This window comes from Poecilia formosa, unplaced genomic scaffold, assembly GCF_000485575.1.
Source record: "Poecilia formosa unplaced genomic scaffold, Poecilia_formosa-5.1.2 Scaffold45, whole genome shotgun sequence".
In the NCBI taxonomy this organism is placed as follows: Eukaryota; Metazoa; Chordata; class Actinopteri; order Cyprinodontiformes; family Poeciliidae; genus Poecilia; species Poecilia formosa.
This window is the reverse complement of record NW_006799984.1, coordinates 1,450,598-1,477,000: the sequence shown is the minus strand read 5'-3', so window position 1 is coordinate 1,477,000 and position 26,403 is coordinate 1,450,598. Positions and strand designations below refer to the sequence as shown.

The following is a 26,403-nucleotide window of genomic DNA, read 5'->3' as shown; positions in this document are numbered from 1 at the left end:
ATTGAATCCACCAGTGCAAGGAGGAGAAGAAGCAGAACTACCGCTGCCATCGCTTTGTGTCAACTCTGAGGAAGTACATCTATCACTGAGCCACAGTTTCCTGAATTCAGGCGGAACGTTAAATAACATTTCACACAACCAGTAAATGTTCTCATACCCCCCACCCACACAGACATCTTGTGTCTTTTACTTGTAGAGGAATTTTTAGGGTTGAATAAACTGAAGTTGTACTACAGGATCACAATTGGATCCAGATCTGAACTACCTTCATTTTATTTTTTTTATTCATTTAATTTATTTATTTTCTTTTTTTTAGTCATTCAGAGATGGACTTGCTGGTGTTCTTTGGATAATTATCCTGCTGCACAACCCAACAGTTTAGGTCATATTGATGGCTGGACTTTTCCCCTTTAGAGCAGAATTAATGGTTCAAGTTGTCCAGGTAGAGAAGCAGCAAAGCAGCTACAAAACATTTCATTCTGGTTATTTCTGCAAACAGCCAGGGACAGGATTTTAAATCTTAAGACATAATTTCCAACTAGAAGGATGAGAAGATCAGATATCCAATTTAACTTCAGTTTTCTTGCTCAGCCAACAACAGCGTCACTGAGTTCATCCACCGATATTGTTTGAAAAGAACTTTGGGAAACTTCAGACAGATTTTAACTATGTCAGAAGTTTCAGACATAAGTTTATGTCTGAAGTGTGGTGTTGCATCATTGCAACACCACACTTCCTGTTGTCTTGCTGAACTTTCAGGCATCACTCCTAAAAAAACAGAGCTGTATGTGACTCATTGATGGCTTGTGTTGGCAGGTTAATAATAGAAATATTTTGCACATGATGCTAATGCTTCCAATCTGTTCTTGAACTTCTTTTGATCTGGCCATAACTTGCTGCCGTTTGAGATGTTTTAGTTCGCTACATGTTGCCTTGCAGGTTTTACTCAAGAGATATTTTGATTCTGTAGGTTTGGCAGTGATCAGCTTTGGGTGTTGACTGTCCAAGGTGGGTGGAGTAGCCACAAAGGAGTCAACAAGCCATTTTCTTAAAAGGGCTACTCAAGAACTGAGTAACAACATCCGATCTAATATTTAAAATGATCAGATAAACAAAAATATAAATTACGTGCAAATTCTGGAATTTTCTAAATAAAAGACTTCAAAATTACAAAATAAAAATTTGGGCAGATCAATTGTTTTAATCTGAACTCCGTTTTCCAAAAAGCTGTGGTTGTTCATGTTCATAATTGACTGTTTTGGCTTTTCTCCTCCACTCTTAGTCTGTGAAGTGGACATAATATCTACTTTTAAGAGTAGATTTAAAACTTTACATTTTGTTAAAACTTTTAGTTAATCTTACTTATGTTTTCCTGAGTTATCTCTATAGTTATACTACTAAAGTCTTAGCCTGCTGACCACATTTTCTCACTCTGCTACATTTTCCTACCACTCTCTAATTTTGCATTATTTACTTTTATTTAAACTTTTAACTTTAAGTTATCTGTTTTTCTCTCTGTAGAAGCAGCTGGATGTTTCTTCCTGATAAAGGAGAGTTTTTCCTCTCTACTGCCGCTGCATGCTTGCTCCGCCATATGAGGGATTGCTGCAAAGTCAACAACGCAATACCAGCCATTATCCACTTTCACTATATTCTCATCCAGGAAGAATGAATCCTACAAGTTAATGACTTGATGTGATCTGATAAAGTCAACACAATTTGAAAACCAACAGAATTATGACATTTTAGTGAATTGCTACTATAAAATACAGAACTGGATGATGATTTTATCACTTATACTTCACTTATACTCATCAGAAATGCATCACAGTTTTAGATATTTACTCTTTTTTTATCCTTATGCTCATTATTATCTGTTTTTTACAATGTCACTAGGTTTTGGATTAAATTGAAACTATTTGGGAATTCAGTTTTTATCAAATTAGAACAAAAGACACAAGCCAAATGTAATATTTCACAATAAGCTTTATTAGGCCAGTTGTTAAAGAATTACCTCATTTGAAATATAAAATTCAAAGAACTAAAAGAAGACACACCACACCTTATTTCTCATATCAGTCACAACCACCTTTTCTTTACATGGCATTCTTATCTTTACATTCTTATATCTCAGCCGTTATTGTTCAGATACTTTCACATTTATATGTGTAGAAGGAGCTTTGATAAGATGCTTTTGATTTTATTTCACAGAATTAGTAACTCCAATAATTCTTTATGCAGTGATTGCACCCAGCGCTTACAACAATCAGACTTTCTTCACTGTTAAAGGCACAGATACAACATCTCTACATGAGTATTTACATCCACTGGAGTTTCTTCATTTGCATGTCACAGACAAAGGAACAGCAGGTTTCTGACTATCTTTTTAAATTTACAGCAGCTGTAAAGAAGCTGGTCTATATAAATTCAGAGTGCTTTCAGTGGAATATTTTACAAATGGTAAGGTTTGACAAATTGTCAACTAATCTACTGAAGGTGCAAATAATCATTATTTACTTCAATAAAGTGCTACAATGTTCATTTGATACAGAAACAGATGTCATATTGTAGTTTAACAAAAAAATTACATTCAGCACTAAAATGCACAATGAGAAACTCTAAAGTTGAGATACAACATTTCTAAATAGTTTCCACTGCAAACTTTGCAACAGGAAATTTGAAAATAATCTGATTTTCGGGAGGAAGTTGAGGGTGAGACTTTTGAGCTTGGTGCTATTTTTTCTTACCATGTAAGAAGAAAACACTTAAAGTCATATGACTTTCTGCTCAACAAACCGTAGCTGTGTGCTTCTTAAGCAATTTCCCCTTTGGAATTAGTAAAGCACTTTTAAAGTGCAGAAAATTACAACACATTCACTTGAACAGAGGAGGGAAAAAATGTTTTTCTTTGAAATTGGGGGTATTTTGTGTTTACTTCCTTACTTCTGTTTTTCACATTTTTAAAAATACACATTCAGTTTGTCTCGCTTTTGAGTGAGTAAGTCTCTCACAAGGTGACGCTTCAGTGCTCTGGGAAGTACCTAAAGAGACCAGAATAAGTTTCTGACCTTTCAGCTTTTCCACCATCGTACCTCAGATAAATGGGTGTTTACGTAAATCAGCTTTTGTTGTCTACATTCACAAAACAGTTGTTTTCATGAATTGTCTAACAGCTATGTCACACTTCACATGTATGCAAACTTTGTGCTTCATTTGCTTTCAGAGATGTCTAGAAACGTCTTCTGACCCCTAGCAAAATACCAGATTTTTGTGACATATAAAAATTTGGCCAGGATAAATCCTTTCCCCCATTTGATGTAACATAACCTTACACTACTGAAAAAGGAAAATAGAAAAAATAAAAAAGTTGCTGACATGTGCATAACCTTAATCAAAACCTTTAGGCACTTTTTTAAACAATCAGTCTTCTTGGATAAACAAAAATAGTTAAGCAAAAACTCATAAGCATTTGTCAGGAGGATTGTAGATAATAGATGTGTCATGCCACAGTAACGACAGTCATGCTACAAAAACAAGAACACAGAAGTATTATGGTCTACATGTGACGGCAACGTCAGGGACTTCTCATATTCCTAGGTAGAACTGCATGATAAAAGCATTTCCTTCAAAAGAAAAGTTCTGGCTAAAAGCCCGTTGTGGTCTGATGGAAACAAACTGGAACTTTTAGCCACAGTTACAGACGGAAAGTTTGGCACAAAAACACCACAGATCAGCAAATGAACACCAACCAAAGCGAAACATGGTGACCGAATCATTCTCTAGAGTTACTTTTCCCACAGATGATATGAGACTAGACTGCAGTTAAAGACATGAACATTTCCTCATGCTAGTTACATTTCACCCAAAACCTTCAGATGACAGAGAGAAACATGACAAAATCCAAAACAGAAACAATAAAACAGCTGATCTGACACAAGGGATAAACTAAGATGGCAAGAAGGAGAATAGAAGTAAAGAAAGAAGCAACAGAAACATAAAACTAAAAGTCCAAAGATCTATGGATTATAACAGAAAGCTGAAGATGAAGAAGAATTTTATTTTTCACCATCCAAATAAATCAGTAAAAGACCAGCTTCACAGTTTTGCACGGTGTGAAAAATCAGGTTCTACTCGATTTTATAAATTGTGAGACTGTGAGCACAGAGGGCCTGGGAATGTTTCCAGGACAAAAAGTTGGATGATATTAAACTCATATCAAAGAAAACTGAATGCTAGAAACGAATCAAGAAGAGATTCAACAAAGAGTTTAAGGTTGAGCACACTTATGCCTCAAGGTTGTTGCAGATTTTTTAAATTCTCTCTTAAGTTCTTAGTAGGATCACATAGAAAATTGTTTATAGAAACATTATGTGTTAAAAATGTTTCAGTTTCAAAGGTTCCAACATTGAGGTGATGTTATGACTTAATCTCACGCTATGCCATGCAGACACTCTGTCTGCTTTGATAAAGATTCACAGTGTGAGTGAATGTTTGGAGTGACTGACATGGTAGGGAGGAGGGAGACATTTTCTGAATAAATAAGATGAAAACAATTTAAGCAAATTGGAGGCACCTATAGACATGATATGGAGCTCTGAGCATTCAGCCCTGGATGGTCAGATCATCACAAAGTATGCAAGGAAAAATGTGATGGTGAGACAATGGAAAAAGTATGAAAGTAGAACTTTATAGATTTCACATCAGACAGTCTAATCTGAGATGAAATATATTCGACATACACTTAATTTCTTCCTTATTTGACTCTTTTAGCATAGATTTTTTTTAGATTTTCCATCATAAGTGACAAGATGAGAATAAACAACAGCAGTTTTAGCAAATATTTCCTTACAAAACGCAGTACCATACGTATTTGCTTTAAGTCATTTTGATAATAAAAAAAAATGAAAACAATCTTTGTCTTACATGTGTGAAAGGCTTCACAAACTCTCATGTTGTTTTGCTACAAAATGTCTGACTTTCAGCCAGTTTAGCTGCTCAGACGTTGCTGATGCGAACGCTTACGGGGCCGTCTCTGACTCGGCCTCGGTCTTCGCCTCGCTGCTCCCTGTAGCTCTGCTCCAGACGAATCTTCTCCGGGTCTGTCACCTCAGACACGGGTCCGCCTCCGTTGCTCTGGTACTCGTGTTGCGAACTGGATGATTTGAAGATGGGGGTCATCTTGGTCTTCGCCACTTTGTCAAAGAAGGAAAAGTCCGCTACGTATTTGCCAGACTGGGAGAGAGAGACGACGGGGGGGAACTCGTAACCCCAGAGGATCTCGTCTGGCAGGTAGGAGGTGCGGACCTGGCAAGTGGCGGAGGTCGGCTCTATTGTGGCACTCATGATCACCAAGAGTTCAAAGTCAGCCAACTCTGGATCTGTCCATCCACCACCTGATAAAGGAACATTAGCAGGTTAGCTAAAAAGGATGAGGAGAAACTGGTAAAGAGACAAGAAAGAACCAACACTGATCTTAGGGTGCTATGGATTTTCTCCAACTTCCTCTCAGAGTCCAAAGAAATTTATACTTATATTTGTATATTTTTACCTTTTAAGAGTCACTTTTACAGGCAGCAAAAGAAGCTTTTCATCATACAGGAAAACATGTTTCTATTGTGACCAATGAATATTAAACTTTAATGCAAGATTCATGGCCCATCCTAAACTGTCATTAGGTCTGAGTTTGTGCATGCATGATTGTTTGCTTTTGCTTTATCCTGTGAAGGACTGACAACCAGTGATGACTTCTGGCTCTACAAACCCTGCAAGGATTCAGCCAGTTCAGAAATGCATGAATAAGAAAGCAAATAAAAATGGGAGTTGAAGTAAATCTAGGAACATCCAACATGTAAAACGTATCAATAGATCTCCTCTAAATTCTTTTCCCATAAATGGAAAGATCTTCTACAAAAATGTGTTGCGCATTAAAGAAGTGAAGAGTGAGATGAAGTTTATATATAAAACACACTAACAGAGGAAGTCAAGGCTGATGCACTTCAACAGTCCACTAACCACCAAAAAAAGACTATTTTTATCTTCCCTTTTGCAAGTTCATTGCCCAACTTCTTCCTTTTGAAGGCTTACATCTGGTAGTAAATACAATCATTTAGTCATGTGTCACCCATTAATCAAACTCAAACCATCACTGCACAAAACTAAATTTGCAGAGCATTGTGTTAAACAGGCATAAGGCAGGTGTAGGCTTAGAGGAAAAGAACGTCGGGACAAAGTTCCTGATCAGAGTACAGGAATGAAGGGTGAATCCATCTATTGGGGTTTAAAACTCTGATTTAGAGATCAAGGTTACCAATTAATTTACAAAACTGGCAACTTTTCTTCTGTTCTTGGCAATCACATATTTATAGTTGTTTTCTTCAGTATGTGAAGGCTGGTGAACATTCATTCACTGCTACTTCAATATTGCAAATGTTTCAGAAATGAAACAATAACGCTGTAGCTTAAACTTAATGTTATGCTGTGCAGACACTTTAAGTGTCACACTCTTGACCAAGGAGCCCTATTAAAATTTTGGTCTACTTCTGCTGTGAATGTAGCTTTTGAGAGCGTAGCAATGTTCCTTTCAGTTCTCATTTCTTAACAGCTAATGGAAAAATGGTTTTGTTGCCTAAGCAACAGGGTTTCTTAAGTGCACAGCCCTCAAAAGCCTCAAGACGTAACAAAACACCCTCAACATGTGGTAATACCAACAAAGTATTGTTTTTTTGACCAGGCTCACCCTTGGCGGCCCAGGCTCTCAGGGGGCTGGTGTCGTCGATGATGTGGTAGAAGGTGAGGGGAAGGATGAGGAAGGGGCTGTCGCTGGAAGTGTCCACCTGGAAGGGCACGTTCCTCTGGTCCATACGAACTGTTTCACCTTCCTTTGTCAGGGACGTCTGCAGGAGTTTCCCTGTCACCTAAATGAAATGGCACACACTGCTTGTTTTGGTTTGACTCATTCTCATTTTGAAGAATTGCACAGCAAAAAAACTCAACTCTGCATAGAAATATTTGTTAAAAATCCACAAATCCAACAGTAAGTCAATGAAATATTAGTCTTTGACTCATTTTGTTCCTGTTTGTCTGAGAGTTGCATGTGCACCGACCTGGCATCCGAGAAGAAGACTCTTGCGCATGTTGGCCACCCGGATCATCAGGCAGGGTTGGCCTTCATAGGTCGATACAACAGCGTGCTGGCTAAACTTCACCGTCCCACTTCGTTTCTTTGGCCGTGCAATCTGACCGGGAAAAGCTCAGTTTTTATTTTTCTCAGGTATTTTCAGTTAATTGTCTTCCTCTTAGACGAATCAGGATTCAGTGTCTTGCAAACATATTTACACTCCTGGAACCTTTTCTTATTACCAGGAGAGTTTACAGAGTTTACATGAAGTAAAAATTATACATGTTTTCGAACTGCAAACAGCTCTGGTCAGATGAGACCAAAGGAAAACTGCAGAGTCAAGCTACTTTTTTCTATCGAGCTTCTCACACTTGGAATATGATGCAGAGTGACATAAGGGACATTTCATTTCTAATCTCATTTAAAAAAACATCTTAAAAACTCTTGGAAAGTCAAAAATATCAGTGTTGATTACATCCAAATTTGTAAAGATTTTAAAGTTGTTTTATGCCTTTCTTAATACATCCACATCTCAATAGAAATTCACCTCTTGTCTATAATTGTATGCATTTACATGGAAATTTTCATTAATGCATATTGTCCCATTATTAAAAAATAAACTTTAATTTGAACTTAAAGTTCATATATGTGGCCCAATAGTGGCAAAAATGAACAACATGCGTTCATTTCGTTCCATTGAATGGTGGCAATGTTATTCTATGGGACAACTTTTCTTTATCAGGGACATTGAAGCTGGTCAAACTTAATCAAATGGAGCAAAGTGCAGAAAAGATTCGCGGTTGGGCCAAGAGTCGACAAAAAGTGGAAAACTACAAGGGGTATGAATACTTTTGGCCTGTGCATCCCAACTGTTTGGATCATTGGATTGGACACCTTGTCATCCCACATTTCTCTATTCAGTTAATGACCTTGGCCAGGAAGCTGCCGGTGATGAAGATTTCCAGGAGCATGGTGATGACCAGCTGCAGGATGAGGAGGATGATGGCAGCCGGGCATTCCTCTGTGATGCATCGGAAACCATAACCAATGGTTGTCTGGGACTCCAGAGAGAAGAGGAAGGCTGCTGTGAGGGTCTGCATCTGCATCACACAGGGCATGTGGTTGGATGGCGGATCGAACTCTGGAAAGAAAACGACAGCTCATCAAGGCTGCGGTAAAGCAGCAGACGTTTCTTTGTTTAATGCCTACATTATCTGGTGGACTCTTGTAATGCCAAACAGTGGAAACATGAGTCATCAGAAGAGGAGGAGGAGGTGTGCTTTTCTTTATTATTTTGTGAGGATAACGTATTTGTATTGCACTCGTGTGTTTTTTGGTTTTACAGGAAATAAAACCAGAAGCTTCACTTCTTTGTAACTGTCAAAACGTCTTTATGTGCATGTGTGAAGGGCTGCAAAGTAGAGCACTCTTCACACTGCAAAAACACAAAATCTTACCAAGTAATTCTGATCTGGTTTGCAGTGCAAATATCTCAGGACAATTGAAATAAGACAAGCTGTCTTAACAGTAACTTTTTAGCTACATATAGAGGCTTATTTTAAGTAAATGAATCCTTAATACTGATGAAGAAGTACTAGTTCTATTGGCAGATAAATTAACTTATAACCTGAGAAAGATGTCTTACTATAAATGAAATAATCTGCCAAGGGAACATGCACTTTTTCATCAATATTAAGTAATTATTTACTGAAAACAAGCCTCCACATCTTGCTAAAAAGTTACTCTTTAGTTAGGTTCAAATGTACTAAGTTATTTGCAGTAGAAACTGGACCAAAAACACTTTGTAAGATTTTCTGTTTTTGCAGTGCACCCATGTTTTCATGTCTAATGATTTTATCATGTTAACAGTTTATCTATTTACCGGCTTTAGATGAAAAAAGTGCATCATGTTGATTCTGTTGCACAAACAGAAGGTGAAAAAAGCAGAAACGGATCAGACTATCAGTTCACACCATTCAAACTCTACAGATCTTCGTCTTTGCTTCACAGCGTAGCAACATCCGCTCTTACCTAACACAGTTTTTCACTATCTCACTTTTTATTTGAATTTTCCCACCTCTATAGTCCTGCAACAATACTCTCAGTTTTGCTCACCTTATTTTGTCACTCATTTTGCTGAGCTGCAAAGAGACTGTTGCAAAACAAGTGAGGTTTAAACAGGAAAAAATAACTCTGACACTGAAACCATCAAGGACGGTTTTAGTGTCAAATTTTAGTGTATTTGTGTCAACGGGCCTTTGAGTCAAAGCTGTATGGTAGGTTACAACTTCAGCACCTGGTTCTCCATTAGTCATGATTTAAGGGAGGTTTTAAGAGATCTGAATCAGGGTGGTGAGTTATTGTTTCTCTGAAGTACAATCACCTTTTCCCATATAAATAAAAAAATGAAATCATTGGTGCATAAATTTCATGGGAATTTTCTGCAAGCTATAACCATGTTCCTGTTTAGTGAACTGTCATATTAAAATCACTTTGGGGCAGTGAGGGGATTTTAGATCATAGGTCAAAAGTGTTTAGATCATAGGTCAAAATTACTTTATAGTTCACTGAAAAAGATAGGTTCAAATATTTGAACCTAAGATTCGGTTCCCCTCTCTCTGATGACAACTGCTTCAGATGAGGCAGTTTTATTTTTTTCTCTTCACCACACCCTTCCTCTCTCGTATTTATTCATAGATATGTGCAGCTCTGGTCTTAACTCAGCAAAACCTCGCCTTCTTACATTCTTAAAGGTGGCCTACTATGCTTCCTTGAACACGTTAGGATAGATCTATGTGCTATCTAAACATGTCCATTACATTTTTTGCACAAAATCACTCATATAATGAGATTTTATTCTTTTCAGTTCTACCTGCTTCAATACTTAGCTAACTAACTGGTTTAATACAAACCAAAAGTAGTGTGAATGTAAAATCTAAAGCAAAGATTATCATCTATTTTATGTTTTAGGCCTGTTTTAGCTGCTAAGAGTACAAAGCAACTTCAAATGTTGGGGGCGGCGTACCCTAAAAATTTTGCATGAAAACCTTCTACCCCAAGGCAAAACAGTGAAAATGTGTCACATATGGGGTTCCCAGCCCAACTAAGAACATATCAGCAAAACCACAAAGCAAATTGAGGTCATGAAGTGGCTAAGGCAATCTGAACTTCAGACCCAATCAGTGAAGGGAGGCAACAATGACAGCTAAAGGGGGAGTGGGCCAAGACTCCAACTGAGAGGTACTCCAGGTCTGGAGACCGATTACAGGGAAGATCTTACAGATCATATCAGCTATGATATGCATATAGATAGAAAGATAGATATAGTCTTTGTCTCTTTAAGATGCTTGCATTTGTCTGTTCAGAAGCTTCAGGTCTTGTTTTGATAAAAAAAAAAAAATTTCTTCAGTTGCATTTTCTAGTTGACTCATTATGAAACTCGTAATGACACCCTAACTGAGCTGAAAGTTTCTAGAGTGCTGAATCAAAGTTTAACTGAAGAATTTGACTTTATTCACAACTTAAACTGTGCTTGTTCAAAAAAAAAGGCAGGAAATCTTCACAGAAATGTCTGAACTGATACTGCGGGATAAACCCTGATGTTACTTCTTAGCAAAATCCTGCCCTCAGATGGAATAGATATGGAAACCCTGTGGTGCATGGGTGATATGAGGGGGGTGTTAAACTGTAAAGGTACTTTTTTTTATAAAACCTCTGCTCTCTCACCCAGCAGGTCTCCATGCACCAAAGCCACGAGGTACCACACAACCCCAAACAGAAACCAGGTCCCTGCGAATGTTGCTGTAAACAGGAAGAACTTGTAGCGCCAAGGCATTTCAAGAAAAGTTGTCCAGAGGTCACGCATATAGAGAGCATTCCTCCCACTGACGTGCTCGATGCGCATGTTGCTTCGGCCATCTTTGGACAGGATGCGTCTCCTCTTCCGCACAGTCCCGCCTCCAACAGAAGCGCCGCCGCCCAGCAATGGCTTCAGAACATCGGTTTGGGTCTGAGAGTGGCAAACCTTTTGAGGGGAAGAGCTGCGAGAGCAGGGTGGGGTAGCAGAAGTCATCTGTGAAAAACAAACAGGGAAAAATGAAGTTGAAGTCTAACTTCCCTAGATTGATTCACGATCTATTTCATCTCTATAACAAACTTTAATGACACCAGCAGAACTATGACACATGAGTAGACACAAAAGTACTGGTTTACTGTTAAAGTTCAGTGGAAACCACAAACGTTTAACTGCACATCACTTCCCAGCAGAGAAATTCTTCCTCAAAATTAAATATATCTGTTACATACATAGAAATATCTAAAATTACCAGAACACATTATTTAAATTACAGCTTGTGTTGTTGCTTTGATTTTATTTTGTTTTAAAGTCTGGGAAAACCACATTTATATTCAAGCAAAAAGTTAGATTTGGAAATTTTTGAGGTGTAAAGCTGTCATGGGAAAAAACAGTTTTTCTTCTGAATTTGATATCTGTAGCCACGATCAAATGATACCATCAGAGGAAGAAGATCTCGTTCTGCAAACATTGTAAAATTTTAGCATGTACTCATTCTCTGCAAATGCAAATGTAATAGGATGAACTCTCCTGTTAATTTTTCTGTAAAATTCAGGACCAGCTTGAGGCAACCTGGCAAAAAGGCTACAAGTTTGAAAAGTAAATTCATCCTCAGTGTTAATATATAAGATTAATGACAGTGAGACATTTTCTCAATAGGCAAATTGTGTGCTTCTGTTGACGACCACAAACATATTAGCAAACCAAAACCACACAGTCGAGATAAACAAGCAGAAAAACAGACGTATAATGTCAAGACTAAATTCTACAATGTCTGCAGAAGAGAAGACCTGGAGTTTGCATTTTTAAGAGTTTTATTTCTACTAGCATGTTAAAACCATGAAAATCCATTACTTTTACATAAAGTTTTCCATAAACCCTCTGAATACGCTCTTCAGTGGAAATGAAAAAAGTGAAAAGTAAAATTAAACAGAAAACCGTGCATGGGGACACAGCTACAATGCTTAACAGGAAACATTTTAATCATAGCTGCAGAATATTTCACCTAGTTCTGCATGAAAATCAGTGAACAGTTCAAAAGCCTTTCTCTTGCATGGGTGTGGCTGTTGCACAGCGTGTGCTTTGCAGATCATTTCTTCATCAGACTCAAGTGTTTTGCATTATACATTGCCACCTTCTGCTTCATTAGTGGAAGTTCAAAGAAAGCCAGGAAAGTATCTTATCGACTACATGAGACCTTCACAAGTTAAAGTAATTTTGAAGATATAAATGGACAACTATAAAACTGTCAAAATGTTTAAATATTGGCTGCAGTCATTTATCTACTGACGCTGACATCATGTATCACTGTCTTTATTAATGTAAGTCTCCCGGTTTGTCCTATAGATAACTGATGGATGTACTAACTGCTCAATAGTTTGATTTGCAATTTGTGACTTTTATTTAATAAAGCAGTGCATGATAGAAGAATCTACAGATGGGAAGGTGGAGATAATATTTCTATTCTGAATGTCGCTCAGTGAATGATTGGTAGATATAGTAAAAGCTGAATGTGCTAAGGAAGATAAAGATTTACAGCTGCAGAGAGGTTTAAAACAAAAGAAAGTAACATCAGATATCTGGAGCTCAAAAAACTGCTTCATTTGTAGAAGTCTTGTTTTTTATCTTTCACTGTCATCAAAGACCTAGATTGTTATAACTAGGCCTTCTTATCATTGGTGACTCATTTCCGTTTAGTTTGGTGCCATGAACACCCTTTCTGAGGTTTTCTGTGAACTTTTGATGCTACAGTGCACAGCTAGCTGGCGGAAATATGGAAGGCCAGAAGAGTCGAGATAAATAGATGAATGAGGGACGAATGAGACAGGTGCAGCAACAGTTAGTTGCTGTTTTATTCCTGTCTTTTTAAAATAATTTTATTGTTTTATTTAATTGTACTACTAATTAACTTTTCACCAACATATTTCCTCCTGAGTTGACAAAACAGCTTGATAATCTAGCAGAAACATGTTTGTAACTTTGTAAATATAACGTTTTTCATTTATTGCATAACATAAGCCTACTTATATGAGCCGTCTGCAGTCATTAACATAAACACACCCTATATATGCTACCTTAGAATAAATTAAATATACCAAGTATTATAAAAGCAGTTTGATTTTTATGCAGTTTCTATCTCTGTGTGATTCAGTATCAACAAGGTCATAATTTAATTTGGATGTGGAACTCACATTTTGCTATTTCATCACAAGTAAAAACAGTGTTTCTTCTGCTATCCTCATCCTCCATCTGTCTTCCTTCCTCTTGCACATTTTCTTCAAAAAGTAAAACCACACTTTCCCCCTTAAATCGAGCTTCATGTCATAGACAGTAAATCTCTAGTTTTTAGAGCAACACATGTGTAGGACGGAAATGTTGGGGGTTGAATTAGCCCACCAGGGAATGATGCTGTAATGTCATGTTCCATATTTAAGGGTAAATTGACCATATATGAATGACACTGCAGTGCTCTGAGTGCCACCAAGTGGTCACTTTATTGCTGAATTACACAGAAAATATAATGCCATCAGTTTCATTTTCAGTTTTAAGCATCCAGCATCCTGAGGTGAGCAAGTCGCTATTAGCGCAGACATTGTTGTAATATATAAATAGCTGTAAAAAGCAAATAACATTTATTATGAATTGATGCTGTATGAAGTTAGTAGTTGTGTAAATTCTGTAGCAGTGGTTTAATGTGCTTTTATGTAAAATGTAAGAGCTGCTGCTCTCATGCTGCCACTAGAGTAAATTAAACCAAGTGAAAGAAGTAATATGGTGTGCTATTCTTGAAAAACTTAAACATTAAGAGACATTAAGTAAGAAAAAGATAATTAAAATGATCAAAAGTGTTGAGAGCATTTCCAAAACACAGCATGAAACACTTGCCAGGGTAAAACCTTTGGTTCTATGATTACAATTTGCTTAGCTTGTCATCAGTCTCATCATATTTTTTTTTCTATTTAGAGTTCACGGTGTGTTTGCTGGAAACATCTGTTTATATTACTTTACAGTAGAACTTAGTTCATGCATCAAAGATTTAAATTCAATCAGGATGAACTTGGATTTTAGTCAAGTAGTTGCATCAACTGTTTAAAGAAAACTATTAATAAACTGCAATTAATTAAGATTTTTGCTTGTTCTAATTATTAATCACAATTAGTTTACTGTGAATATTTGAGCAGTATCTTATTTAACATATGCATCTTGCAGTCGTTTAAAAGCAAATCCACCCAAGTCACAGGAGTGTCTTATGCTGCCAGTGGTGTTCACTCCTGTAAAGTCAAGACTGTAATCCACTCCTGTCACCCACAGGCTGTTACTGTTTCCTCCACACATTTCAGCGGCATTCAACAGTCCCCAGAGGCCAAAGAAGAGGACACCCACAGGGGAGTAAGATAATGAGAAGGAAAGAAAAGTGAAAGGAGCAGAATAAGATGCATTAGCCCAACAAAGCGCCCACACAGAGACTCACTTGTGACTCCGAGGGGAGAAGAGACAACTGAACGCATCAGTTAAGGTGCTAATCTTTGGCAAAACTAGGACTTTTACCTAGATAAGGTTTGTTTTTAAGAAGCTTTCTGTTTACTCTAGGTGGAGACATTTAGTTGGACAAAGAGTTGATTCCTTAGTAGAAACTTGAGATAGCAGCACTGACAGTGAGAAGTCTTAAACTTCTTCTGCACTTTTAGGTTACAATGCCTCTGAAATTTTCTCATGCAAACAATGTTTAGCATTGTCAGTTAGTTTTTGTTTGGTCACAGCACTTTTGGTCAAATTTAACAATTATATCTCTGAGCACTGTTTCAGTGTAAAATGTTTTTTATGTGAGTGGGAGGTTTCTGTCGGGTCTTTTTGTGGGTTATGGAAACAGTACAACGTTCAAAACCCTGGATTTTGAAAAGAACATTTCCGTTGTGGTGAGACCTATTTAAAGGCGAGGAAAGGTGTTTTCCCAAAACTGATGGCAGTTTTTAATCTTGTGATAAGCAATGCATTAAAAATGACACAGATAAGAAAATGAATAATTAGAGCTAAAGTATTGAAAATAGAAATTAAACTCTTTGGAAACATGTTAGACTACAGAGCCCTTGAAATTGATTTATTTAAAATGTATTTCTGTTTTATTAATTTTACATATTTTTATGCATAGCTACACTGCTGTTAGAGATTTAAAAAATAATATTTGACATATCTTGATTACATGACTTACCTTGACACTGTGATTACTTACTTGTATAAATAGCAAACCTGCTAATATTCTCAAAACTCGCCCTCAAAATCAACATTAAGGAGAAGTTAGCAGCAGCTGGCACTGCTGCACTTTGCTCATATAAAAATAGACGTGACCTCTGCAAACCAAACCCATTGTTTTGTTTAATTTTATAGTTTTACGATGCTCAGTCTAGAATATTTAAATGATTAATCCCAGATTTTTGCTTCCCTGGGTTACAAATATGGCATGACACAGATTATCTGTATTAACATGAAAATGGTGTCAAAACAGGTTTCCTGCTCACATAGACTGATTTGGCTACTGAAAAATATCTATGCTGCTAAATTTTCTAACCTTCTATAAAACTCACTTGTTCTGTCTGCAGTTTGATTCCCAATTCTGAGATTTTTTCTGCATGTCTGTCTTCCACCTTATTTCTTTAATTCCTGTCTGATCTACCGTGAAAACCTTTTTTAAAAAATTCTGTCCTATCACAACAAACATAAACCTGTAGAGTCTGATGAGACAAAGACTGAGCTTTTCAACTTCTACGCATTCAGGGCGGATCTGGCATTGAACAAACAATGAATATGTTAATGAGCATTTTATCTCTACTATTAAGTATGGTGGAGGATCTGTGATGCTGTGGGTTTGACCCAAAATATATGGCTGAATCCACAGAGAAATGGTTTACTGGACAAAATCTACCTTATTCTGGGGTCATCTCAGTCTCTGGACCAAAAACTTATAGAAAACTTGGTTTAAGTGAAGAACCCACAAGAGAATAAAACTCTAAATGATACAGAGAGACTGTACAAAAACCAAGTTAAAGCAGGTCTCTTAGATGGAGATACAAACAAAATTGTTTGGATTAGTGCTAATCTAAAATGTGGTGTTTTTAGGTTAGTTTATGCTAGTATATAGGGGTTAAAAAAAAGCTATATGTAAATTAAAACACTAAATATAAAAATAGACACCCCAACATTAATTTTCTTTTTCTATTCTTAATTTCTCATTGTAATAAGTTATAATTTAATGTGATTCCACTTACAACCGCTAGGGGGCGCGTGTTCGCCGTTGGCATAGAGAAAGTTGGGCACACAGAAGAAGAATAAACCTTCCTGTTAGATGCTAATGGAAACTCAACGTCTGTGTCTCATCTTTTCTATATCACAGGTCAGTAAATTGTAATTTGATGCTGGTTACCTTTAGGAGTTGAAGAAGTTATTGAATGGAGACTCAACTAATGACTCACTTCATGCAATTTGTGATTATTGTGTAGAAAACGGCTCATATTTCTGGAAGCTAGTTAAGGCTAATACTAGCAGACTTTGTACATGTATGTTGAGCTAACTGAGTAGCGCTAGCTTCACTTTTAACTTATTGTATTTTACACATTTTAAAACGGTTCTCACACAAATTACATTATTTTGGTCTCCTTAATTGGAAATTGCATATTTATTGCAAAAACCTGAAAAACCATATTGTTATGACTTTCAGTAAGTAGGTAATGGCTGCCTATGTGTGAAGTTTAGTAAAGTGACGCATGATTAAAGAAACATTACACCTTTTTCATTTCTGTAGTCAGTTTTTTCTGTAAGAGATAAAATACTGTTAAACTGTTAAAACAATGGATACAGTTAAAAGCTAAAAAAGTATATTTTATTTGTACATAATAAAAGTTGTAAAAGCTATTAAAATAATTAGAAGCAAATTCATATCTTTATTTTGCTAGTTAAAAACACAAAAGGTCTGAGAAAAAAGGACACAGATTTTGAGTTAAAAGCACTACCTAAAAAATGTATATGTTTAGAGAATTAAAAACCATCTGTGAATAGATTTTGTCATTTGATAAAATTCATGATGTTAAATGGAGCATGTTAAAATAATTCTTGTTCGGTTTAAAGGAATATTACAGCCATTTGTGATGCACTGAATCAAAGTGCTACTTATTGCAGCTACTCAGTGATACCTGGAGCATTTAATATTAATCATTTGATAAGTTTTGTATGTAGAGTATGTTCATTAAGAAGAATAAACCTTCCTGTTGAATGTTAAAGGAAGCTTAATGTGTGCATCTCATTTTTTCTGTATCACAGCATCACACATTGAGAGAATAAAATAACTACATTACCCTCAGCCCATCTAGGTTCTGTTGGGAAATTTAATAAAATGCACTTCCGCTCATTTAAGATTGACTCTTATTCTGCATATCTGCTTATGAAATTATTAAATGGGATGAAATTATTGGTTATGAGTAAGGTGGCTTGTAATTTTCCTCAGCAAGTGTTTGTGCTTGTGTGTTCATACTCCAATGTAAAGTAATTGCCCAGAAAAGAGCGAGTACGTCCACACACTTAATGAAATTGTGCATTTGGAATCCCGAGCGTGGCTTACATAACCAGTCACTTTTAATTACATTGCTTTGCTGTGATTATGCAAGAGTGAGCTTCGTAATTACAATGACACCATTGAAAGTGTCTCACTCTGTCAACTCTGACTCACCCTCACCCAGTTTTCGCTTGTCGCCTGAACTCAGCACGGCGCTCACGTGTTCGTGGAGGAAAAACAAAATCCATCTGGGCCGTGTATCAGATAACTGATGGAGCTAATGGAAGCAAATGGGATCAACCTTCCCCCGCTGCCTGTATCCGGTTTCCATGGCAACGCTAATGTACACCCCTGCTTCAAATGAAGAAGAAAAAAAAACTGAATTAAAACTTTCGTCTTTGGGCCAGACAATGGAGTGCTGGATGTTTTCCTGGTCTCCCTCCCCTCTTCTTTTCTTTTCTTTTATCTTTCTCTCTCCTTTTCCTCTCCCTCTCTCTCGCTGCCTCTCTCCTCTGTGTACACAGGAATGTTTTGTTGGGAACTGAGATAAAAGAGACAAAAGATGCCATTCACAGAAACGACTGTGTCCATCTGCGTGTGTGTGGACGTGTGTGAGAGGGAAAGCAGTTGCACGCATTAGTCCTTTTTTCTTTTGCATATCTTATGTTACTGTATGAATGTCTTTTCTTGCAAAAATATTTTTGTTTTAGTCAGATTGAAAGTGTTTTATCCTTGATTTTGAGGTGGAAAAACACCAGACTTTGTTTTGGGATGGTGTAGGACGTGGTTGAAGGTTAATGTGAGGAATTTTTAAAGATGTGTGCATGAAAGATAGAGTAAGAGAACATTATAAAGGAAAAGAAAGAGTAAAAAGATCTGTGACAAAAGCCCTCATTAATATTCTGAGCTGAGAAGTAATCCTCCTCCGCCTCTCTTTTTCTCCCCCCTTCTCGCTTTTGGATGCACTCACACACCCTGGCATGTTTTCTTTCATTTCCACAACAGCTTGTTTTCCTCTCACCTTTACTTTCCTTGACTCACGTGAACTCTGCATTACAAGAGCGTCATAATTTATCAAATTCACTCCGATTTAAAACTTTTTAAAATAAATATTAAGCACTTAGATGTACTTCCTCCCACTTCCTGTGAATCACATGCAAAAACAGCTTGTTTTGCGAGAAACATAAGCAGTGAGAACGCCAGTAAACATGCTTATAATGTAGCTACAGATATTAAATTCACACCGGATGGAGGTTACAACCAAAGTAATGTACACACACTCAGAGATCAAAACAAATCAGCTGCTAAACAAGACAGACATTAAGTACTGAGTAAACATGCTCCTTATCTGTGCAAATTGATATCAACTCGTTTAGACCTATAATAAGGTTACTCATCACCAAGGCAACACACCATTAGCATTTTATGCTCAGTAACAGCAAACAACCCATCTAAAGTCTTTGCTACATTATTGTTGCAAAACATACTGATGACTTTGGCAATAGATACTTAATCTTCTAATTATTACTGTGAACATAAGTTGGAGCTTTAATCAGGAAATAAACAACATAATTTCATTACAAATCAGCCACCACCAGGTGATAATCAAAGATCTTTAGGAAAGGACTAACAAAAATACAAGAAGAGCAAAGAACCACCTGCAGAGAGATTCAGAAAAACCTGGAATTACATGGATGTAATGAATGCGTAAGACTCCACTTCTGAAGAAAAGGAAATTTGAAAATAATTTAAAGTTTGCTTCAGAATATTTTGACAAGCCTATGAAATGCTGGTAGAAAATATAATAAATGAACTGTTTGGATTCCACTGACAGGACCCGATTGGATCAGAAATGCTCCTTTATCCCAGCAGTGAAGTCTGAAGATGGGAAAATCATGATGCAGAGCAGCTTTGTTGCTGTTATAATGTATAATGGTTGGATGAACAAGATGATTTTTTGTTTCATTAAGACAATGACCCCAAAAAGACAACCAATGAAACTCTCTACTGAGATTAGAGAATGAAAACAAAGCTGCTATAATGAGCCAGTCGGTTAAATTCAGTTGAAAATTTATAAAAAAGTACTAAAGACCAGATTCTGTAGCAGATATTTGCTGAATCTTTAAACATTTTGTGTGGAAAAATGGTTAAAAATCACACCAGAACTACTCTATTAATTAGTTTTGTCTTCAACAAAAGTTTCTCTATGAAGTAATTTCAGCCAGTGCAAAACGTGATTGAGTTTAGCTGATTCCACTACGTTTCTCAATTTTTAAAGAAAGTTTTGCTTTTGGTGTAGATTTATCTTTGAAATATATATTTATTTTAAATCTATGTTGGTGTATAATGGGTTCTGATGTGTTTTATGTGAAAGTTTCTTCCCACAGTTTCTTATTCCAAGCTGCCGACTCTCTGAACCCAAATACAGTGGAGGAACATTTTCAACTTGGCTCAGTTCACTGCTTAGTGCTGAAACCAAAGCATGAGCTTTGGACAATTCAGCCATTGTAAAGAAAACAGTGTCTATTTTCTGTTTTACTCTTTCTAATGCCACTTATTGTCCTGTTTTTGCATCAAATTCTTGCAAAAATATCATGAATTCTAAAAAATGTGGCAATATCACCACTTTTTATAGAATGTCAAATAAATTCAGATTCAACTTCATAATGTTTTAAATGTACACAAAGAATGTATTTAAAAATACGTGTACAGAGTATAGTAACCATATTAAATTTCTCTAATAGAATCAAATAAAAAAATGAAGGCAAATGAGCAAGTAGGATTTTGAGGGAATATTATCACCTGCAAAAAATGAGAATCACATCAGTTTGATTTCTCCACCCACTCTTGATTTATTCCTTCAGTTTTATTGAGCTATGCTGATAAATGAATTTTCTTACCTTCTCAGAGCAGACTGTAAGCTAATTGTCACGTGCAGAGAGGATTTTGGAGCCCAGAGCCTCAGCCTTTTGCTCTACATGTCTTCTCTGTTGTCATACGCATGCTCACAGGACACCCTGTAATTCTGCAGCCTGCGTCCCACGATACTGTACACCACTTGAGCAGAATTATGGGGCCTCTCATTGGCTCGTTTGGGCTCCCGTTTCGGACCCGAAGCCCGCCGTCTCGCTGCCCGCAATTTCTTCCCAAAGTGGCAGGACTTGGCTTTTATAAAAGGCCTCCCTCTCTCAGTTCCCTCTTTCCCTTCGAGTCCCTCTCTCCCTCACCCTGAATTCCTGTTGTGTACGGATTATGTCCTGTGTAATTGCTGCAATAACTGATCATCGTTCCCTGGTGGGCCAGTTCACCCCCAAGATATCAAATGTACTGCACTGCCCATTCATACTGTACATCATTGTCAGGGAAGAATGGGCTTGAATCTGCATCTGTGGACTTCATTTGCATTTTATGGTAATGCATATGATTATATTTTACTTTAAAAGTGTTAGAGTGTTTGCTTAAAACTTCCTGCACACATGCAAAGAAGCTCATGTTTTGGATGTTCCATGTACGCAGGCCAACACACGGCTCCCCAACAAAAAAACCCTGCACACACACATACACACACACTTCCGCTCATGCACAAAGATGGAACCACAAAACCCCTTTTCGGCAACCCACAGAGCCCCCTATTCACACTTTCTGTGGCCGGCGTTTGCTGTGTCCAAGAGCATCTGTACCGAGCGTCCTGTGAGGCTCCAGCACATAAAGGAGGGACGGCCGTGAGGTGAATACAAGTCCTCCTCCTGCACCAGGACAGGGTGACAAAGCACTATTTCAACGAAAAGAGGGGAGCAGATGAGGACCACCTGCCAAATGAAGGGCTTCTGTGACACTGCATGGTTCAAAGTGCAGTATAAGCATGGTTTAGCTCCACATCCTGTATCATTGGACCACTCTTTACCAACAGCACTCTGGGGTGGTTTTACCGAAAAAGTGCAGGAAGTGGAAAGTGTTTCAGTTCTCATGGTAAACAATTTATAGAAGACTTTTCATTTCTATACTGCTCAGACACGCAATGAGGGATTCAAGTGATAGACCAACAAAAAGTAATTTATAGCTGTGGATTGGAAAAAAGGTGATAACTGTATTTCAAATTTTTTTATGAATCTGAACATGATTTGCACAAATGCATTTCTGTCGAAACCCTGTGGAGTCAATACTTTGCAGACGCTTTTTGCTACAATTAGATTTCAAGTAAAATGGAGCATCATTTCTAAAGTCTTGCAGCAGATTCCCAGATGAATTTAGGCATGGGCTTTGACTGGGCCACTGCAGCACCTTGATTTAAACCATTACATTGTTGATTTGGTTTAGATTTATTGCCTTGATGGAAGCTGAACCATCAAGATTTCCTCCAGAGTTACCCTGTGTTTCACTGCATTCATCTGCAGCATGATGCTGCCACCGCCATGCTTTGCTGTGGTGATGATGTGTTTACACTGATTTGTTACTTGTGTTTCTCAGGTTGACCAGGAAGTGTTATTTCACTGAACTCTTTCTTCCACATATTTGCTCTTTTCCTACTTTACTTGCAGGCTTTTATGGCTTTTATTTTGAAATAACTTCCTTCTTGCCACTCTTCAATTAAAATAAGATTTGGGTAGAGAATGTCTAATTGTTTTCCTGTTAACAGACTTTCCAACCTGACTGGGGGATTTCTGCAGCTTGTTGAGATTTACCATAAGCCAGGGTTTCTTCCTCGTGGTCTTCAGGCCCACTATCCTGCATGTTTTAGGTGTTTTCCTGTTTCACACCTAAATGAGTGAGTAATTAATATTCTTCTGAAGTACTTGATGTCATGTTGAGGAAGCAATACAATCATTTTAATCAGTTGTGTTGGAGCAGTGGCACATCTACAACATGAATGATTCAGGGTTAATAAACACTGCATGTCGTTTCTTGTCTGATAAAGGTTTATAGTTGTCCCGTACTCTTCATATTTTCAGATGATGGATTAAACAAAGCTTTCTGTAAGGGTTACAGAGCTAGTTGTATTGCTTTATTATCGACACGTTTTACTGCCAGAGCTTGGAAATAAATTCAGGAGCAGTTTCTTGTTTTAACAAGATGCAAAACTTGTTAAAACGAGAAAACATTCTTATTTTAATAAGATTTAAATCTCATTAAAACCTAAATATCTTCTCATTTAAATAAGAAAGTTGTAACAGTAAAGCAGCAACACCTCTGAGAAGACAGTCAGAGAAAACTATCAGAAGAGCGTATTTTTATATCTTAGTGTAACGAGCGACTTTCTCGTTATAATGTTATGACAAGATTTTTATCTTGTTAAAACATGAAAGTTTCTCCTTTCAACAAGATGCTGCTCCTGAATTAGTTAAACATTTTCATTCTTTATAACCTTTGTTTCTCCACAACTTTCTCCTTGACTTGTCTGCTGTGTTTGTTGGTCTTCATGATGCTGTTTGTTCTCTAAGTTTCTCTAATAAACCTCTAAAGCCTTCGCAGGTCAGCTGGATTCATACTGACATTAAATTACACACAGGTAGACTCTGTTCACCTGCTGGGCACAATCACATTAGATTCAGGAGTATCTCTACACACATTCACAGTAAGTGTAGAGAAGTACTATGGGTATAAATGCTTTTACGTGAAACTGTGCATGGGGGCCTCACTAAAATCAAGCACAAGGTAAAACTGCGTCATATTTCCTCTGTCGGTTGAACCTTCATTACAGGAAGTTACTCAAAGTGGTTCTTTCTGAGAAACCCTCCCACCAACACTCATAAAGGCCACCTGTCATTAACTGTGAACTTGAGTCAAGTTTCTGTGAGTAAAATATGAAACATACTCAGAGCAACGGCTTCCTTTAGAGCCAATGTATTTTCGACTATAAATTCATAAGAAAATCACACAATCTAAAGGTTTTGTAGATGATTCAAGCAGATCTGATGTTTCTAAATCTCTACACTGTTACAGTATCTGCTGATAATATGAAGTACAGCTGCTTTGATATGAAACTGTCACTAAAATGTTTCATTTTGTGGCTAATGTGGCGCCACCTGGACTTTTGAAGGAAAACTACGTGCTATTGAGCAACAAGCACCTTGCTTTGATAAAACTATGAGCAGAAAAACGTAAGGTGAGAACTTCTCCATGACTCTCCGCTGCGGTCGCAGAGCTCGGTACACCCAAGAAACGTATGCATGTACGCAGCTAAACCAGCCAGTTTCAGTTTTCTTTCTCTTGTGGTTCATGTCCCCTGAATTCACAATGACTCAGAAAACACACAACTTCATCTGGATTTTTACTCCCCTTGTCGGATTCAGTGCATCAAAATTTTTCAGTGATGTTATTTGCTGGAAAAGTCCTCAAAGTAAGAGAAAACATGAATAAATTCAGTTTTTTTGTCACACACACACAAAAAGTGTTATTCAGCTGTCCAAAACTCTCAGTATGAACTGTATCTCTCGTCTTGTACAGAGGCATCATGCCTGTCCTCTGTTTGTCCATCAATGCAGAGAGGATCACCATGGCTGACCTTTCCTCCATCCATGTACAAGCTAGTAGGGCAGTTAACGTCTCAGCAGACCCCACACATTCTGGACACAAACCGCTTAGACTTTTAACTTTGGGTTACAACAGAAGCAGCCCCCACAGAGACAACATCTTCTTCTCTGATGAGCATTAACAGTCCCATGATCACTCAGTTTGAATAAATGCACAGAGGCACTTATTCAAACTTGTTTTCTTCTTCTGTAAAAACACTATATTTATGCAGAATATACAAAGCTGTATATTCCACCATTTTAGAAACTTATATTTACTTTTAAAATATCTGTACACTGGGGAAAAAAGTAGAACCAAAGTCAAATTTCCTGTTTTTTTATTTGCTTTCTTGTTGTTGTTTTTAACAAACCTAACTTGTGATAAGGTCACAATGTGGGTGTTGTGTTTTTTGTTTGTTTTTCTCAGTTTAGGTGTCATTTCATTACAAATTGTGACACTTGAAAAACCCAACATGTTACTTTTTCTGGAATATACTCACATGTGATCACGTTTTCATGTGCTTGTGAGATCAGCGTGGTTTTTACCATCAGGCCTGAAAAAGAAACGTTTACCACATCCTGTGTTCATGAAGTGAAGGGAAAATGGACTCTGTTTGAGAGTGTTTGTGTTTTCTGGGGTCAGCCAGTGCTTTTGGCTCTGAAGGCGCTGTTGGTGGAGTTACCTCTGTTTTATTCTTGCCTAAAAACTCTTTTCTCTGCCTCTCTCTGCAGTCTTTCACCCAGTCTGTTCTGTTCTCTTGCATATAAATTTTCTGTTTCGCCTGCCGTTTCGCTTCCTTCCTGTTCTGATTTAAGTCGGCCAGCTGGTAAAAGCAGAGACATCATTACGTAAAGAGTTGCGTGGACCATTTGCAAATCTAAAATAAAATTCACGTTTATTTGTTTTATTTATTGGTCTCTTAGATGAAATAAAGTAATTGAAAATGACAAATTAAAATAAAATAAGTGCAGTTTTCAGTAATGCTGGTAAACTGCAGCCCCTAAAATCTTTTAAAAGTTTTTAAAAGTATAAATACTAACTTTAAACATGATACACATTCATTGTCTTCTAAATGAATGAATTTCACAATTCCATTTTCTTGCTCTGCTCTAATTTGACCACCAGAGGGAAGCAGATATCAGTTTTTCAAGAGCAGTCCTTGAACTGAGACTCTGTCACAGTGATTCTAAATTAAAGCTCATGGTTCAGGTTTGTTTTATGTTTTTTCTTTGTGAAATAAACTTAATTAGGTTGACCTGAGAGGAGAGACTCATTTTCAGAATTGGGTTGGTATTAATTAATGGACAAAAGTTTACAAAACATTTGCTAAAATAGAGGTGCTTGGTTTATTGGGCAGAGAAATTTTAGAAATTAAGCATGAATACCTATGGATAAAACTGTTTTATTTAATAAACAGTGCTAATTATTTAAATTAAAATGATCTGAATTTTTTATTTTTTGTTTTTTTGACATGTTGCTAGTTTTTAAAATTAAATACATGTTTTTACATTTTTCTCAACCTGCAGCACCTTTTAGTAAAATGTGTCTATAAAACCTTCAAAAATGCAGGCAGGTGTAATTGATTTAACATGATTTGATTGTGACTGAATTGAACTGAAATTAATTGATTTCAATTAAATAAAATTTTACTAACTGTAACTGAGTTGAATTTAACTAAGCAGACTTCAATAAGACCTGAAAAATAATCTAATTAAAGTGAATTAAATAGATTTATGGGGCCTTTGACCGAGTTTAATCACATTTATTCAGTTAAACAAATTAAATTGAACCACATACATGTAAAATGCCCTTTGATCGTATTAAAAAAAATAATACAGTCTACCATTTGTTTTTCTAATGTGATTTGGCCTGATCATTTCAGCATTTTATTTTTATTTTAGTACAACAGGAGCTTGAAAGCAGATCAACAACATTTAAAACTTGCATTTATTTTTAGATGCTTAACTAATATTGAAAATTCTGTCTTGTAAAAGACTTCTAAAAAAATGTTTGCTAAATTATGACATAAATGAAAGAAAATAAATTTAACAGACAAGAGTGCCGCTGCTCAAACTATGAATATATTTATCCAGGTAGAAATGACTGTCTGGTATCCATGTGCAAAGAAGCTCAGCTGGTAGAAAGGATGAGATGAAATGA

The 26,403-nt window shown here is 36.9% G+C and overlaps 1 protein-coding gene and 1 long non-coding RNA gene across 3 annotated transcripts in view; one reads left to right on the top strand and one right to left on the bottom strand.

Moving 5' to 3' along the window:
- The window catches only part of LOC103137983 (ATP-sensitive inward rectifier potassium channel 10-like), a 27,235-nt gene extending 6,339 nt beyond the window's left edge, over positions 1–20,896 (bottom strand). The window contains exons 1-6 of one of the 2 annotated variants that reach the window (XM_007552020.2): positions 20,634–20,896; positions 10,844–11,189; positions 8,047–8,258; positions 7,104–7,235; positions 6,737–6,914; positions 4,544–5,393 (exon numbers count right to left, since the gene is read on the bottom strand). In XM_007552020.2, coding sequence (XP_007552082.1) covers positions 4,996–5,393; positions 6,737–6,914; positions 7,104–7,235; positions 8,047–8,258; positions 10,844–11,189 — 1,266 coding nt within the window. In that variant the 5' untranslated portion in view covers positions 20,634–20,896 and the 3' untranslated portion in view covers positions 4,544–4,995. Of the gene's footprint in view, positions 1–4,543; positions 5,394–6,736; positions 6,915–7,103; positions 7,236–8,046; positions 8,259–10,843; positions 11,190–20,633 lie in introns of those variants that run through there. The other variant, XM_007552021.2, reaches the window with a different exon arrangement.
- Positions 8,265–26,403, top strand: LOC107836231 (uncharacterized). Its single transcript, XR_001662093.1, has 3 exons — positions 8,265–9,649; positions 20,016–20,028; positions 26,389–26,403. It is a non-coding gene; the product is annotated as an uncharacterized LOC107836231 (long non-coding RNA).